Source organism: Monopterus albus, unplaced genomic scaffold (assembly GCF_001952655.1).
Source record: "Monopterus albus unplaced genomic scaffold, M_albus_1.0 scaffold45.1, whole genome shotgun sequence".
Lineage (NCBI taxonomy): Eukaryota > Metazoa > Chordata > Actinopteri > Synbranchiformes > Synbranchidae > Monopterus > Monopterus albus.
In genome coordinates, this window is record NW_018127925.1 from 2511635 (window position 1) to 2526798 (window position 15164).

The window sequence follows — 15164 nt, forward strand, 5'->3', positions numbered from 1 at the left end:
GGCCACGTGGTACAAAGCCAGCCCTCTGATTGGCTGGTTATTCCAAACTTCAAACAGGTTGTCTGCAGGGTGAATGTTGTGGGTGGCTGCCATGGCAACGGGACTCTAGAAATTTCTTGAAAATCTACAATATTCACCACGCGCAAGCAAGATAAATTGGCCACGTGCTTACCAGACGTGTCCTCTGAGGGGCTATGTAACCTCTATTGAGCTAGGAAACTATAGAAACAGCAATGGTGTTGAAGGATAGCTTCACAAATTTTCAAGGACGTATCAAAACAATAGCGGGGTGCCCACAAACATCAGGCTTCCTGGCTGTAATTATTGCACTTGCCATACTGGGCATTAAGGAACCACTTTGTAACATGCTTTCGGTTTAAATGATGGGCGCACGCTCTACAGCCCTTCAGAGCAAAAATACTGTAGTGATCCTTCACTTGGCATGTTATGATGTTCTAAATTGTTATGGTTCCTTGATGGGTGTGGAGCTTCAGGGGTTAAAAGGCGTGAGAGCGGGAGGGAGAGAAGTGTGGAGGGGATTTGAGCTACAGAGGGTGTTAGCAGGTTGTTAATCTTTTTTCTTGGTGTTGTTGGGCTGTTGTTTTGGCGTGGTTACGGCCAACAGTAACCGGTTGTGTGGAGTTAATAAAAAAGCGACTATTCGTCGGCACTCACGGTTGTCTTCCTTGTGTCCTGCGGGACGCTACAACACATTCCAAAGCTTATCTGGGGCTAATGAGGCTTTAGCAGTTTATGGTTGACAATTTAAGTAAATACATTTCAAAATTACTGTATTTTTATAGGGGGAATGATCACAGAAAAAAAGCCTGTCTGAATTTACATATGGCATCTGGCTACTGCTTAAAGGCAGACTTGAAAAATTGTGAGCCTGTCCTTTCGGGTGAAGAAGAATTCACACAAGGCAAGTCCTCGGATTAAATTACTAGACAGATTTTTCCTGGTTGTTCTTCCTTTGGTTAACTAGGGTGTGAAGACATTTAGGACAGTCACCTGACATACGAGGAAGCCATACACACAGCTTTGACTCACTCCAATTAAGTATACTCACACCAAAAAAGCTTAAGTTTTGTACTCACCTAGGCCAATCATTTATACATTCTTATTTATTACTGGATTACAACACTGACTATTTAAAGGCTATGAGAATGACACACTGTGTCCCAGACTCGGTATAGATTTACCATCTGGCTGTTCCACAAATAGGCCTGAGTGGACTCCACACTGCCTTGAATCCCTGCTCACAGCAGCAACACAACATTGAATAAACAAAAACAGATGAATACTATATTTAAGAGAAGAGCACAGCAGAGCAGGGGAGTCGAGGTTTACACCAGGCTGATGTCAATCCCGGTGCAGACCCAAGAGATAAGGTTACCTCAGGGTGAGTCAAGGTACTTTTAGTAGGTTACTTTAAGGCAGGGTGACTCATTTATCTTTATCTATCTGAAGAGCTGCTGCCTTACTTTAAAAATTCAACAAGTGTCACAGGTTTTTGGTCAATTCAGTCCCAACTATAGGCTTATCTGCATAATCCACTCACAGAAGCACAAGACAGTTTTCACTTAAAAAATAAATCTGTCCTTATTTGCCAAGTTGCTACCGTACATCTTTATGGTTACACAGATCACCACATCTCATCTCCCTTTATTTAAAAAAAAATAATGCCAACAGCAGTTTTGAATTGAATTACATTAACACTAATAAAACAATAAGTACATCAAGACAAAAATCTGTTTATATGCTCAAGTTCTCACACATTTTCAGGGGTAAGAGAAATTAGTGGAAGAGTAAAGTAAGAAATGTTCTGATTTATTAAAACAAGACAGAATGTGACTGGGTCTGAGATCAATCAAAGCAAACTCGAAGGAGTGAATGAGGTGTAGATCTGGACTGAAGCTGTCCTGGCAACGAGAAGACGCATCTGAGTTTCTGGTGTTCTTTAGGTCACAGGACTTCCCATGAGTCTCTCCTGTCGCAGTGAGACCAATCTAGTAAGCCAGAGCTCCTCTGCCTTCTCCTTGTCCATGAACAACTGCAGGAGAGTGTAGAAAGGACATGTTAGCAAGCAGACAGACAAAGGTGCAGATGAGGACGGATACCAAAGGACCGGAGGGAACCACCAAGGGAATGCCAGTAGGCACGGTGGGCCTTGTTTTACTGTAGTAGTACTATCAAGCTCTGCATTCCAGATCCACTGCTGACTTATTTTGTTGTCTATGGAGTGTACTGAGATATATATAATAATCAAAGAAAAACAAAAACAACAATATCAGCTGAAAACTTTAGTCTGCTGAAAACCACAAAATAAAAACTGGATTTCTGGTATGTAAAAATTCTAAATTTTAGACATGAGTGAACTTGATAAGGGCCGTAGGTAATGTTTATTTTATTTAAATATCTTGTTTCATTTGATTCTTTGTCTAAGGAGCCCAAAAATATTCAAATTACTGTCATGTGACACAAGAAAAAGTAGCCTGAAAACCTGAAAGCATAAAATAAATAATAATAATAAATAACATTTTTTCCCTTGCAGAATGACTGAAACACACAAGGAGGGCATACACACAGTACCAAAGTAGCTACCCAATCATTTTTATGACATCTTTGCGGGTTTGCACTGACCGACAGCCAGCTCTCTTCATCTTTGTCCTTGAAACCCCTGAGAGTTAATCACAGTATACACCCATGCCATGACCAATACGCATATCATGGACAGATCTGATGTATCTAACAATACAGGGATGGAAACCTTTGTATGTTGTACATTTTGAAACCCACTTTGAGGCAAACCTTTGTTTTTGTTTTGAGTTCTATAAAAAAGTCACTTGAACAACACTGGTGCAACTTAATTCACAACACCAACATAATTCTAGTTTAAAGCTGCAGTATGCAACGTTGCAACGTTGCTCAAAGATCTGCTCCAATACTTGTCTTAATGTGGAAAGGTGCTGTCAAGGCCTGCTGTGACCCTGACTCGTTGAACAACACTGGCAGCAGTGCAGAGACATTCATTTCTACCGCTTAGTCCCTGAATGGGGTCACAGCCCCCCTGTGAATCGGGGCGAAGGCGGGGTACACCCTGGACAGGTCGCCAATCCATCGCAGGGCTAACACAGAGACGAACAACCACACACGCACACACACACACTCCTATGGGCAATTTAGAGACACCAATCAACCTAAGCTGCATGTCTTTGGACTGTGGGAGGAAGCCGGAGTACCCGGAGAGAACCCACGCAAGCACGGGGAGAACATGCAAACTCCACACAGAAAGGTCCCAGGTGGGGTCCGAACCCAGAACCTTCTCGCTGTGAGGCAACGGTGCTAACCACTGCACCACCGTGCTGCCCCCCGCACAGAGACATTAGCTTCTAAAAGGTTTTGAGCAGGGACTGACCTCTCTCACCAATCAGAGGTTTTCAATTATTTATTGATCAGTTAATTTTGTTGTATTCTCATTTCTTGTAATTTCCTAACGACAAATATCTGAAGAGCTGTGCAGAGTGTGTGTGGTGGTGAAAAAAAACTTAGAAAAAAATAATCTGGACTTGGTTTTAGGTAGAAGACATTTCACCTGGACAACTGAGGATTTGCACGGACAAGAGCGTGGTAGTGCATAGCAGACTGGAGTAGGGCAGAGTGGAGCAGGCACAGCGTTGTCAGTACTGGGCACTGACACCCATGTGACCCCAGTGTGGACTTCAGAGTCACAGTGATGATGATGATAATGGAATACTGGCATTTGACACATTTGTATTAGTCTTTCCCTGTCTACTCAGCTTCAAAGGCCTATGAAAGGCCGGCACATGTGACTTGGATTCAATGTGGTACATCAGCAGCAGTACTGATATTTATTGTAGGAAGGCTATAAAACTGCTGCTGCAAGTATCTGACGAATGAAGACATCTTATTATTAGGAAGTAACATAAGGACAATGAGACTGAGAAGCTTGAAGATCATTTCTATGTTCGCTGGGTGTGCTTGTGTGAGGGTGAGAGATAATGTTGACATGCTGACAATGTGTATATACGTACATTTATGTGATGATATGTGTATTATTATGCAGATTGTGGAGCAACCCTGGACAAGTCAATCTTTCATTCCTAACCTACGCCGCTTACAGCTACGCTGCATGTTATCTGTGTGTTAGATTCAACACTAGTGAGTTCTTGTCTGTCGGCTGTGCACTGGTTTCATGGTGCTAATGAGACTGTGTGTGTGGGATGACAGTATCTGGGCTGGGCTAATGGGACTCATCTGTTCTAATTGGAAGTGGAGCCGGAGCCGGGGCCGGGGCCCGCCTGGGGCATATTGCTGCCATACATCAGCCTGTCTGAGGGTGTGTATGTGTGTGTGTGCATTTCGGGTGGGGGGTGTATGTGAGGAGGTTATCTGCATACGTCAGGGCATAACTTAGTTTCCCCAGTGGAGATAGATGACTGAGGAGCCCCAGGGAGTGTTATTGGAGTTTGAAGTTTTCCTTCTCGTTTTTCATCATTGGTCTGCAGACAGGGGAGGAGGTGATGCTGGGAGACTGTAAACTGCTGCACCGCAGTGTCCTATGCGGTACGATGCACAGTATCAGAATATGCAGGAGTGTTCATATTAGTAGCAGCAGTAGTATTTAAAAAAAAGTTTACAAAGATTCTCATCCAACCAGTAAAGGTAAGCACCATACTCAAAAAAACTGCATTGTACCTAAAGGTAAAATGACAAGAAACATCAACTTCACCTATGCCTGAGGACTGAAAGGTGCTCATTGGCTCAGACAGTGTTACAAGTCTGTATTATAGAAGTGCAAGACAATAAGGAGAAGGTCAGTCATTTTCTACATTACTAGTATTTTCAACAATCCCCACACAAAGACTAAAACCAACAACGAATTGCCTCTACTCATGGTTAATGTCCGTCAGTGTGTCAGTCCTGGATCAGCTTATTTGTCTGTGCCATAGACCTAAAAAATGATTAAAGACACAACAGGGAACCACACTGCTGCACTGGGTGACACGTTTCTTCTTCACCTTAATATTTGTTAAAAATGTTGCCCCAAAAACATTTTACAGCATAGATCTTCGTGTCAGCTCTCTGCCTTGTTTGCAGTCCACTAGCTCCTTGCGCTTTCACAGAGATCTTGCACACGTGCAGCTGAATCTTGCTACTTCAGATGCTCTAAAAACTTAAGCCCATTTAGAGGGTTTGGGGCAACGTTTTTTTAACAAATATGCAGATCTGCTGTTGTGTAATAAAGAAACATGTCACCCACTGCAGTGGTGTGTGGCTGAACAACAACAGGGGTGTATGGCACAGAGAGATAGGCTAGTCCAGGTTGGAGACTGACAGACATGAACAGTGAGTTGGTTTTAGTCTCTGTATGGAGACTGTTGAAACTACTATCATTATACAAAATGCCCGGCCTTATCCTCAAACATTGCCTGGTGAGAACTTACATTGGGATGGGCAAGTGCGTCACTGTCACTGTAGACTATTGACACAGGAAGAGTGATGTCCTGAGAGTCTGCGCTTTCTGGGTCCTGCTTCACCTCCACCGGCTCTGTCTGTACCCAGAAATACACACATGTAATGATATCTGAATAGACAGTCGAGTACCAAAACACAAAATGATGCAGAGAGATTATTAAATATAAACATAAAAATATTTTAACAAGCAACAACAGTAGTAACAGGAACATTTACTGTTTAGAGTCTTATCAAATTACCACATAAAAGGTATGTGCACAGAACTAGAAATATTTCTGCCCACAAAACAATATGATATCTGTCTCACGATTCCTTACTCTACACTAACTGTCCTCACTGGAAAAGTGACACTATTAAGTACACTCAAAACAGCCAGAATGTGAATTTAAAAACTCTCGTTTTTTTTGCTGATACATACAATTGTCCCACAAAGCAAAATGGAACAGAATCACTACTCATGACCAGAACACATTAGAATAATTTGAAAATACTGCAGCACCATAAAGATGTTTTGTTTTCCCCCAAATAGCAACTTAATGGATGCATTTTATCGTGCAATGCATAATTTCCTGCTGGTGTAAAACACTTCTGTAAGCCGAGTGCAAACACTGCAAAATATATGACAATTTGTATATATTTCACACCGTGTACAACTACTATGTAGTCTTGAATTGGGACGCAAAAGAACTATAAATGCAATATGACAGTTGACCAGTAGATGGGGGTGAAAGATTGGTGTACGCAGTAAACCAGTAGAAAGTAGAGTACTGATAGTAATCAGCTTGTATCCTGAATTTTATTCTCATTGATCTGTATATGTAATAAAGTGGAGGAAAACCATGAAACTATGACTAATATACTGCAGTTCTCCTGTGAGCTGCTAAACCAGCAGCAGCACTATGAGAGGCCTGGCTTCAGCTAGGTGTATTAGCTTCTTTTTATGGTGGTAATTACTGAAGCTAAAACATATACATATTAAAGAACTGCTTGTCTTTATGACAGTTTAGTGTAGCCACTTTTTGTTTCAGTCACAGGTGAAGGGCTTTTTATGAAAAGGACTCAAAGTAAGGATGAAGAGTTTCTGTCCCCCTAATGTGGCCACGTGTATAGTCCAGGCTGACAGAAGTGAATGTGATAATTGGAGCGACTCTTCCTCCATCCCTGGAGGCATTACTTTAAGCTATAATAAGCCCCATATTTGACGGATGGCCTGTTCTCCTTGTTGTACCTGATGAGGAAGAAATATCAAAATGAATACTTTCCCAGGTCCATTCATGTTTCAAACACTTCTGACACTAGCCCTGCAGCAAATGTTTACCCAGGTGGAAAGAGTTTTTTTAAAATTCATTTGGCAGGACACAAAAAGTGAGCGAGATATAAAACACACTGGCTAATAAGCATAGTGAAGTGCCGCAGATCAGACAGTATAACTGATCATTGCACTTCTTTGGAGTGACAAGCTGAATAGGCGTTTCTAATGAATGCAGCTAGTTTGGGGGGGGGGGGGGGGGGGGGGATGGGGCTGATTATCAGTTTATTTTAGTGGCAAATTTTCCAAATATCTGTTATACTATAGTTAATGTTTAAATGTTTATTTACAGGTAACTAAATACATTTTCTCAAGTACTGTATTTAAGTACTGTACTTGATTATTTTCATTTTCTGTTACCTCATACTTTGACTTCACTACATTTTTGAGGCAAACATTGTATTTCTTACTCCACTACATTTATTTTATAACTTTACTTCCTAGTTACTTTTCAGAATCAGGTTAACTATAAACAATACAATATAATCATCTCACTTTATTGATCCCTGGTGGAGAAAAACCCACCACTACTTCAAATTACAAACAAATAAGGTAGTTAAAACTAGCTCCACCTTTACCAGCCGCAACATCAAATGTAATGTACACAATAGTGCATCAATAATCATTGCCCACTAATAATATACAGATTAATGTGAAATGTGCCACATTCTATATAATGAGTGCTTTTACTTTTGTTAAGTGTATTTTGATGCCAATACTTTTGAACTTCTACTTAAGTATCACTTGGATGCAGAACTATTACTTGTAACAGAATATTTTTAAACTGTGGTACTGTTACGTTTACTTATGTAAACAATCTGAGTACTTCTTCCATCACTGATTTAATTACTATTCTCTCATATGTGATAAAGCTAAAAGACTATGAAATCTTCCAAACTAAGGATGATTTGTCAGTAATATTTATCTACTGATGAAAACAATACCTAAGAGAATAATCTGAAAATCAATGAAGAGCTGTGATAAAAATGTGTAAACTTCAATTTGTATTTAATGAAAGCTGCTCTGTTTCTTTAAACTGATTAAGACACTGTAGAACTGTCGCCTTCTGTACTTCAAATAATATTTTAATCAAAATTTTCAAGTATTTTTCTAAATTATGCTTTGTGATGTGATTTCAGATGTCCATGTGGTATTCTTATAGATGGATGATCACCTGTTTGACATGTCAGAACAGACTTGTCTGCACAATTAAACTTGGTGAAGTTGGGGGATCAATGTGTGAACAAGGCTTTAAACACGTTCACTGCGCATGCGCAGTCTGTGCAGTCTGTCCAGGCAAGGGTAGATTGGCTTAGCCCAGCCTGAGCTGCAGCCACATGGGTCTTGACATGGGTCAGACTCACCAAGTTGTGTCCTAAAAGTCTGCGCAGCGTTGCTGTCACATGTTGTCGCCTGTCTTTTCAAAACAGCCATGAGCCCCAACAAATCAAATTCCTGCTCCTTCAGAGACAGGAACATTTCAATAATGACTTCTGTGTTTTGTCTGCATCTGCACAACTGGGGGGAGCGGGGGGAGCGAGCAAGAGAGAGGAGGGCTGGTGCCTGCTGTGGCTTTTGTGTGGGTGCTGCTGCTGGAGGCGGCGAACAGTGGAGCGTCTGATGAAACCGTCTCAGGTTGGAAACAAACGGCGCTGAATGAGAATGTTTGATTTGGTCTGGGCTGTCTCTGGACAGACGGCACAGCGTTGCAGAGAGGGAAATTTAATAAGAGACTGAGTGAAAAGACAGAGAGAGTGAGGGGCAGGGGGAGAAAGAGAGACAGAACGCACCTTTATATCATCCCGGGATGATTTGAAAGCCTGAGGAACAAAGGAATCACTCTCGATGGCCTCAATCTCCTTTATCCTTCGCACTTGCTCCTCCAGAGAAGTTCCCTCTGCAACGGGTTAGACAGAAAGGAGGCGATGAACAAAAGCACAGACACATGCACACACATGTACACAGACACACAGAGGGTCAACTGTCCCTTGTCATGTTCTAAAAGTAACCAGAATTAATTTGGACTTTGTATGTTATCTCTCTGTATAATGCTCGTTGACACATGCAACATGAAATATCTGATATTCCCCTGTTTTAATCTTGGCCTCCATGAAAAGAACTGTTTGCTTAGCCAAGGTCAAAAAAAAAAAAAAAAAACTTTCAAAATAAAAACCGAATTACTCTCAGATAATGCATTCTAAAATAATCAAAAATATGAACACAAACTTTCTGCAATGGAATTGCATTACAGGAGACTAAATGTGATTAGGTTTCATATAGTTTTCATGTATCAGAAAATATTTTACTCCGGTTTGTCAAACAAAAAGACAGAAAGGGTTTCCAGTAAATTACTCTTGGATATAAACACATCAGGATTCTGCATATCAGATAATAAATCACTTCAAGAATTCAAGAGCAGTCTTCGTAGCGTAGGAGGGCAAAAATAGGTGTGCCAGGAAAGTTAGCAACAGGAAGAAAGAGACAGGCTGAATGCACCCATTATTCTCTGGCTGTCAATCTTTCCACTGATCAGTCAATATTCATCCCTCTCTCCCCCATCCATCCGTCCTCTCCTGCACTCTCCTATCTCTCTATCTGTCAATCCAGCAGACATCCATGTGTCTCTGCTCCACTGATGTAGGCTGTGTCATGAAAACAAGTACACAAATGGGAACACACACACTCACTCCCTCACACAGAGATCATCGGGATACAAGTACTCCCACATGTACTTGTGTGTCTGCAAACTTGCGTACTTTACAGTCACACTCGTGGCTCGGATAAATCTGTACATGAGGTGTGTGTGTACACACACACACACACACACACACACACACAAACATATACGCAATTGGAGCTAATGGCAGGAATTAATTCAATCCATTAGCAGCTACAATAAGGGTGTCACAACAGATCTTCATGGCCCTGGTGTTTAATGAATAAATGAATATTTGTTCGGGCTTTCACAGCAAAGCATCGCACACACAACCTATTACAGTTCATAATAGCACTCAAACAAACTCGGTTTTGATTCAAATGCACTGCAGTATTGGACAACTGAGTGACAAGTGGAATTAAGCCTTCCTATATGACAGACTATCAGCTTGTCATCCTGTGCGGGAAGATGGGAGCAGAGACGCATTGCACAGCAGCTCCAAAAATAGCCATTAGCTTGACTGGGTTGCTAGATGAAGTCTGAACACTGGCCCAATATCCTCCTGGAGACTGTGGCCTGTCCTTCACACCACTATCACCGTGGCTCGCTGCATTGCTGCATGAGCGTGTGCGTGTTCGGATGAAAACTACAGTCTGTGACCGGCCGACAATTAATTCCGCACAATTAATTTACTTTTTCCAATTAGCTCTTCTCTGCTATTGAGCTTGAATGCCCTACACAAACACACACAAACTGACATTTATCTACACACATTGCCCATATCTGCTAGCATCTCCTTGGCAGGCCCCTCTGTTGCCGAGCTGCCCGTGTGCGGTGCAGGAATCCATTAAGACCTCAGACTTTTTGACAAACACATTATTGGTAGATAAAATGACTTCCATATGCTGTTTGTCAGATGTCAGCGGGAAAAGATATGTATTTCATGAGAAAATCAAAAATAATGGACTTTGAGTGTGGGCCTAGCAAGCTTAGAGGCAGACGAAAATCAATACTCTAGCTGGGCGAGCGCACTCTGCAGCTCGGAGAGGTCAAAGTTGATATTTAATATTGACACATTATCTGGCAAATTAATTTAACAGGTCGACTCAATTGTCATCACATTAGGAACGCTTCTGTCAGTGCGAGGATAAAGTGGAAGCTGAGAGAGAGAGAACACAAACAGCAAGAGACAAAGGAAGAGAAACAGAAGTAGACAAATGAACAGTATGCATTACTTTAAATGGGGTTTTATCTTTGTATGGCATTTCTCTGGATGCTGAAATGCACTACAACATCACCACAATCCAGGAAACATACAGTACTTCTGTTTTATATCTGCAGATTAAACTAAAGTATAGTGACTGAGCAGTGCATGTTAACATTTGTGTCCTTGCTCTCTGTGTGTGTGTGTGTGTGCTCATGTATAAAAGAGGGAGTCAGAAAGCTCACTTGCCTTCTCATTACTGAAATTAGCAGGACAGACAGTGGTGCTGATGAGTGGCTCTCAATCAATAGGCAATTGTTCTCTCTAAATAGCTGTTTGTCCACTTCATTGATTAAGACCAGAAGATGGGGAGAGAAAATCAAACCAGCCAATGGAAACAGATTTCAGCTCATCTCCTTCAACCTTGAAGAGGAGCGTTGTGCAGTAGTTGCACGTCCCCACCAGAAGAGGGAGCTGTTCAACAACACATGTCCATGCAAGCAGAGCCCTTGGGCTATGGCAGCATTGTCTTTGTAAACCTGACTTTGGTCTACAGTTTGTCAATCAAGAGCAGCCAAGCTGAATATATTGCTGCTGCTGATTAATTCCAGTAATTGAGTGCACTAGCGTGCCAACTAAATTACCGCAGCACTTCTTGTTGTTGTGTGGAGAAAAATAAATAAAAGGAAAAATAACTGCTTGTTATATTGAGGTCTTGCGAATTGCGGCAAATCTTTGACAGTGTTCTGGAATTATGTGGCAAACAGAGAGCTGAAAGGCATTTAATGGCAGTATTAAAAATGAACAGGCCCTAGCAAAGAAAGGACAAACTGGGATGCTGTTATTTATGTTGGGGCAATTTGACTTCAGCACAATAAACTACAAGAAACACAGTTGGGACTCATCATGTCTGAGGAAAGATGACTCCTGTTTTAATTTGGCCAGTTTAATCAAAGAATATATTTCCTATTTATTCAAATTCACAAAGACTTGTTTTCCATAAAACTTTTATATTTTGTTCTCTGTGTGGCTCTTTAAGGAGCACACCACAGACAGTTCACTGCAAACCCAACAGTGATACAAGGCAAAGTTCTGCGAATTCATGAGGATAAACGTGTTTTGTAACCCATGCTCGGCTTTCACATGTGCATGCTCACACACAGTAAGGTTTCGATAATGTACTCTCCCCTCCGCTGCCCCCCCCTGCACTGCGGTAAAGATGTGTAATTCAATGCTCAATTTAGGCCTGTCTCAGTGGAGATTTTTTTTTGCTTGCTAATTGATAGAAATTAAGCCATTAATCAAGCCACTAGCCATCATTCAACCCGGGGAAGATGAATACAAACTTTCATAATAACCACCTTCCCCATTTTAGCCCTCATTAGCATTAATTTTTAATGTAATTATGCTATTCTTTTACACTGAGCTCATAAATTACTGCTCTTTTGTTGCCGGCTGGCCTTGTAAAATCCAAAGTAATGCTTTGTAGTCTGATCTTTAAGGCAATTACTGGCTTCTTCACTCTTTTATCTCCCTGCATTTCCAATAACCTGCTCTCTAATGATTTATCTCTGCTGCACCCTCCACCCCCACCCTCCCCATCCCCCAAAATCCTCTTCCTCATTCTCTCTCTCTCTCTCTCTGCACCAGCGGCCAACTGCCCCGCTGCCAGCCTCCGCCTCCAATCCCCCATCCGCCCACATTCTCCCCATCTCTTCGCATCAGCCCCAGAAACATCAGGGATGTGCACAAACACATGCACGGACGCTTGCCTCCACAAACTTAACTATATTAACACGTGTATGAGTGGATTCAGGGCGTGTGTGCGTGCAGTAACTTGGTTTAGTATCTGCTTTAGTCATTTTCCAGCTCACCCTTCATTAGTGAACATCCAGCTCCAGCAATGGCCACAACACCTGGGGAATGCCAAGGTAAGAGACTGCTGCTCCATCTCTCTCTCTCTTTCTCAGCTGGTCTCCTGTGGGTCTTACCTGTAGGCTAGCTGCTCTTGTTTATGTAACCCCTGAGCTGGGTAAACACACACATACATGCATGCACACGGGCACACATTCGCAGAGCTTGGCATCAAACAGCTGAGTGAAGCTTAGCAGGACTGTGTGCTAGGAGCGATAGAGGGGCTCCAGTCTGGCCACAGCAACCTGGCTGCTTCAAAGTCTCTACTATTTGATTCTCTGGGCCCAAACAACAGACTGCTCCTGCGCATGCCTGGGAAATGGACTGAAAAATAACAGATATAATGACCAAAAAAGGTTATTTATGAAAATCTGACTGATGAAATTTCATCATCAGAACCAAATGACTGAGAAATTTTGTTGTGCTTTATATTACACTATCATTAAAACAAGTAAAGAAGAAAAAACCTTAAGTGTGCTAATGAGGTATTCTATTGATAGGACAGGCAGGTTCAAGCCAGAACCATCAAGTCCGACCTTTGGCTCCACATCTACACAGAAAGCCAGACAAGCCAACTTATGTTATTAAAAAGGTGTCTGGTGTTGGCCTTGGTTTGGTAATACTTTTAGACTGTATTGATTAGCGGCTGCTGACAGGTTCTGATGTTAGCCCTGGAAATGCATCAAGTGGCTAATGAGCAGCTATTAGGCCTATCGATTAGCTGATTTCAATTGATAGCTAGCAGGCCAAAGCTGCACATCAATATTTGCATAACTAATACCCTACAGCTTCTGGCACTGAAAATGAGACATCACTGAGCATTGGTGACAGAAAGGACAAAGACAGAAGAAAGAAAGACAGGAGATGAGAATAATGAGGGTAGACAGCAACCTAGAGGTATGAGTAAGAGAAACACCTTGACTATCAAAATAATGCATCAAACTAATAATCAGAATGTGTTTTCTCTCCCCATGTGTGTGAGTCTCTATGTTCTCTCTAAGGAAGCAGCGCCGCAACAATAAAACGATGTGACAGAGATACTTGTGGCAGCGGGGGTCGACAGGTTACACAAAATGAAGGCAAATTCTGACAGGCCGAGCCAGATGTCCCAAGTGCATCCGCAAGAAGTGTGTGTGTGTGTGTGTGTGTGTGTGTGTGTGAGCAGGGAGATGTCCAGTGACAGAGCAGGTGGCTAAGCCATCCTAATGTGCTTTCCCACGAGACCACACACACATAATACACACAGTCACTCACACATTACCCCATGTCTTCCAACAATGCACCTTCCACCGCAAATACACAAACAGGCCAAGGGAACTCCCATGGTGCTCTGTGCGCATGTCATAGTGTCAACTGGTCTCTGTGGACTTTGCCGTCCTGTCGACACCTGTCACTCCCATCAGGGGCCTGTCACACACCACTGATACTCAGTTGTCTCCTTTCAATCTCTTACACAAACATTAGGCCTACAGGTTTGTAGAACTTAAGGAGAACACCACATATGATCACACTCTTTGGATAAAACAACCATGTGGCTGTGCACATTATCTGACCTTAGCAGATATGGCATGTGATATGTTTCTGTGATATCTATTTGGGATCAGGAAATGAAGAGCAGCTGGTGACTGAGTGTCTCGCACACAGTCTTCTAGTGTCTCCTTGTGATAGTGATCTCCCACTCTCCAGTCAATAAAGGTCTGAATGATGAATTAAAGACCCAAACAACCTGCTAATGACAGGATGACATGGCAGCCACACACCATGCCTTGCTATCTCCTTCCACATCTCCACTCATCCCGCCCTTCTTTTGTCTGTCATTCAACCCCATTCTGCTCATCTAGCCTCTCGACTTCCTCTCCTCAACTGACCCTGGTTCAGATCTTTTACAGCATGCTCTCTCTGTCTACACTGAAAATCCTGCTACTACAACTAAATGCTAGCTTCTTCTCTATGCACTTGTAATGAAATCACGAGGAGAAAGGATACACTGGGCGCAGCCTATCCTTCCATCCATCACACACAGTATCTGAAGCCACAAACCGCTTTTATAACAAACGATGATGCATGTAATTGTTTGATTCAGCCGACAAAACTGCGCTGACTGATCTAAAGGATTTCTACATTATTAGTTTGATGTGGGTGCCTGTCATGCAAACCTCAGACGTAACGTATGAGATTTCGATGAGACAAATTTATGGGAAAATGATGTAATGCATTCCATATTCCCGCTTTCAAATACAGTGTTTGCATTACAACTGAAGAAATCTAAAAGTCAGAATTTACTTGTGATTGGCTCAGACAGAGAATTTGCCATTTATCAGACACGACGTGTTTATTATTGCCTTGGTGGCATCGTACCCATCACTACTGTGGGTATTACTAATGCACTAATTTGCAAAAATAAGGCTCTGTCTTTTAGGAAAGTAGTGTGTAAAAAGTTTTAAAGCATATAATGTCTATTAACTGGATATATACAAGTAATTTATCTAAAATCCAAGCTAAGACTTGCTCCTGCTGGCTTGATGTTCCAATGCTAACTGCAAACAGGCTAACTAAAACCAGCTGAGTGTGCTTCTCAGTGT

The 15164-nt window shown here is 42.0% G+C and overlaps 1 protein-coding gene across 1 annotated transcript in view; it reads right to left on the minus strand.

Moving 5' to 3' along the window:
• Window positions 1-1677: 1677 nt before the first annotated feature.
• The window catches only part of LOC109960239 (serine/Arginine-related protein 53-like), a 93318-nt gene continuing 79831 nt past the window's right edge, over window positions 1678-15164 (minus strand). Inside the window, exons 5-7 of the mRNA XM_020600185.1 lie at window positions 8599-8705; window positions 5469-5576; window positions 1678-2053 (exon numbers count right to left, since the gene is read on the minus strand). Of these exons, the coding sequence (XP_020455841.1) occupies window positions 1961-2053; window positions 5469-5576; window positions 8599-8705 (308 nt within the window). The 3' untranslated portion in view covers window positions 1678-1960. The remainder of the gene's footprint in view (window positions 2054-5468; window positions 5577-8598; window positions 8706-15164) is intronic.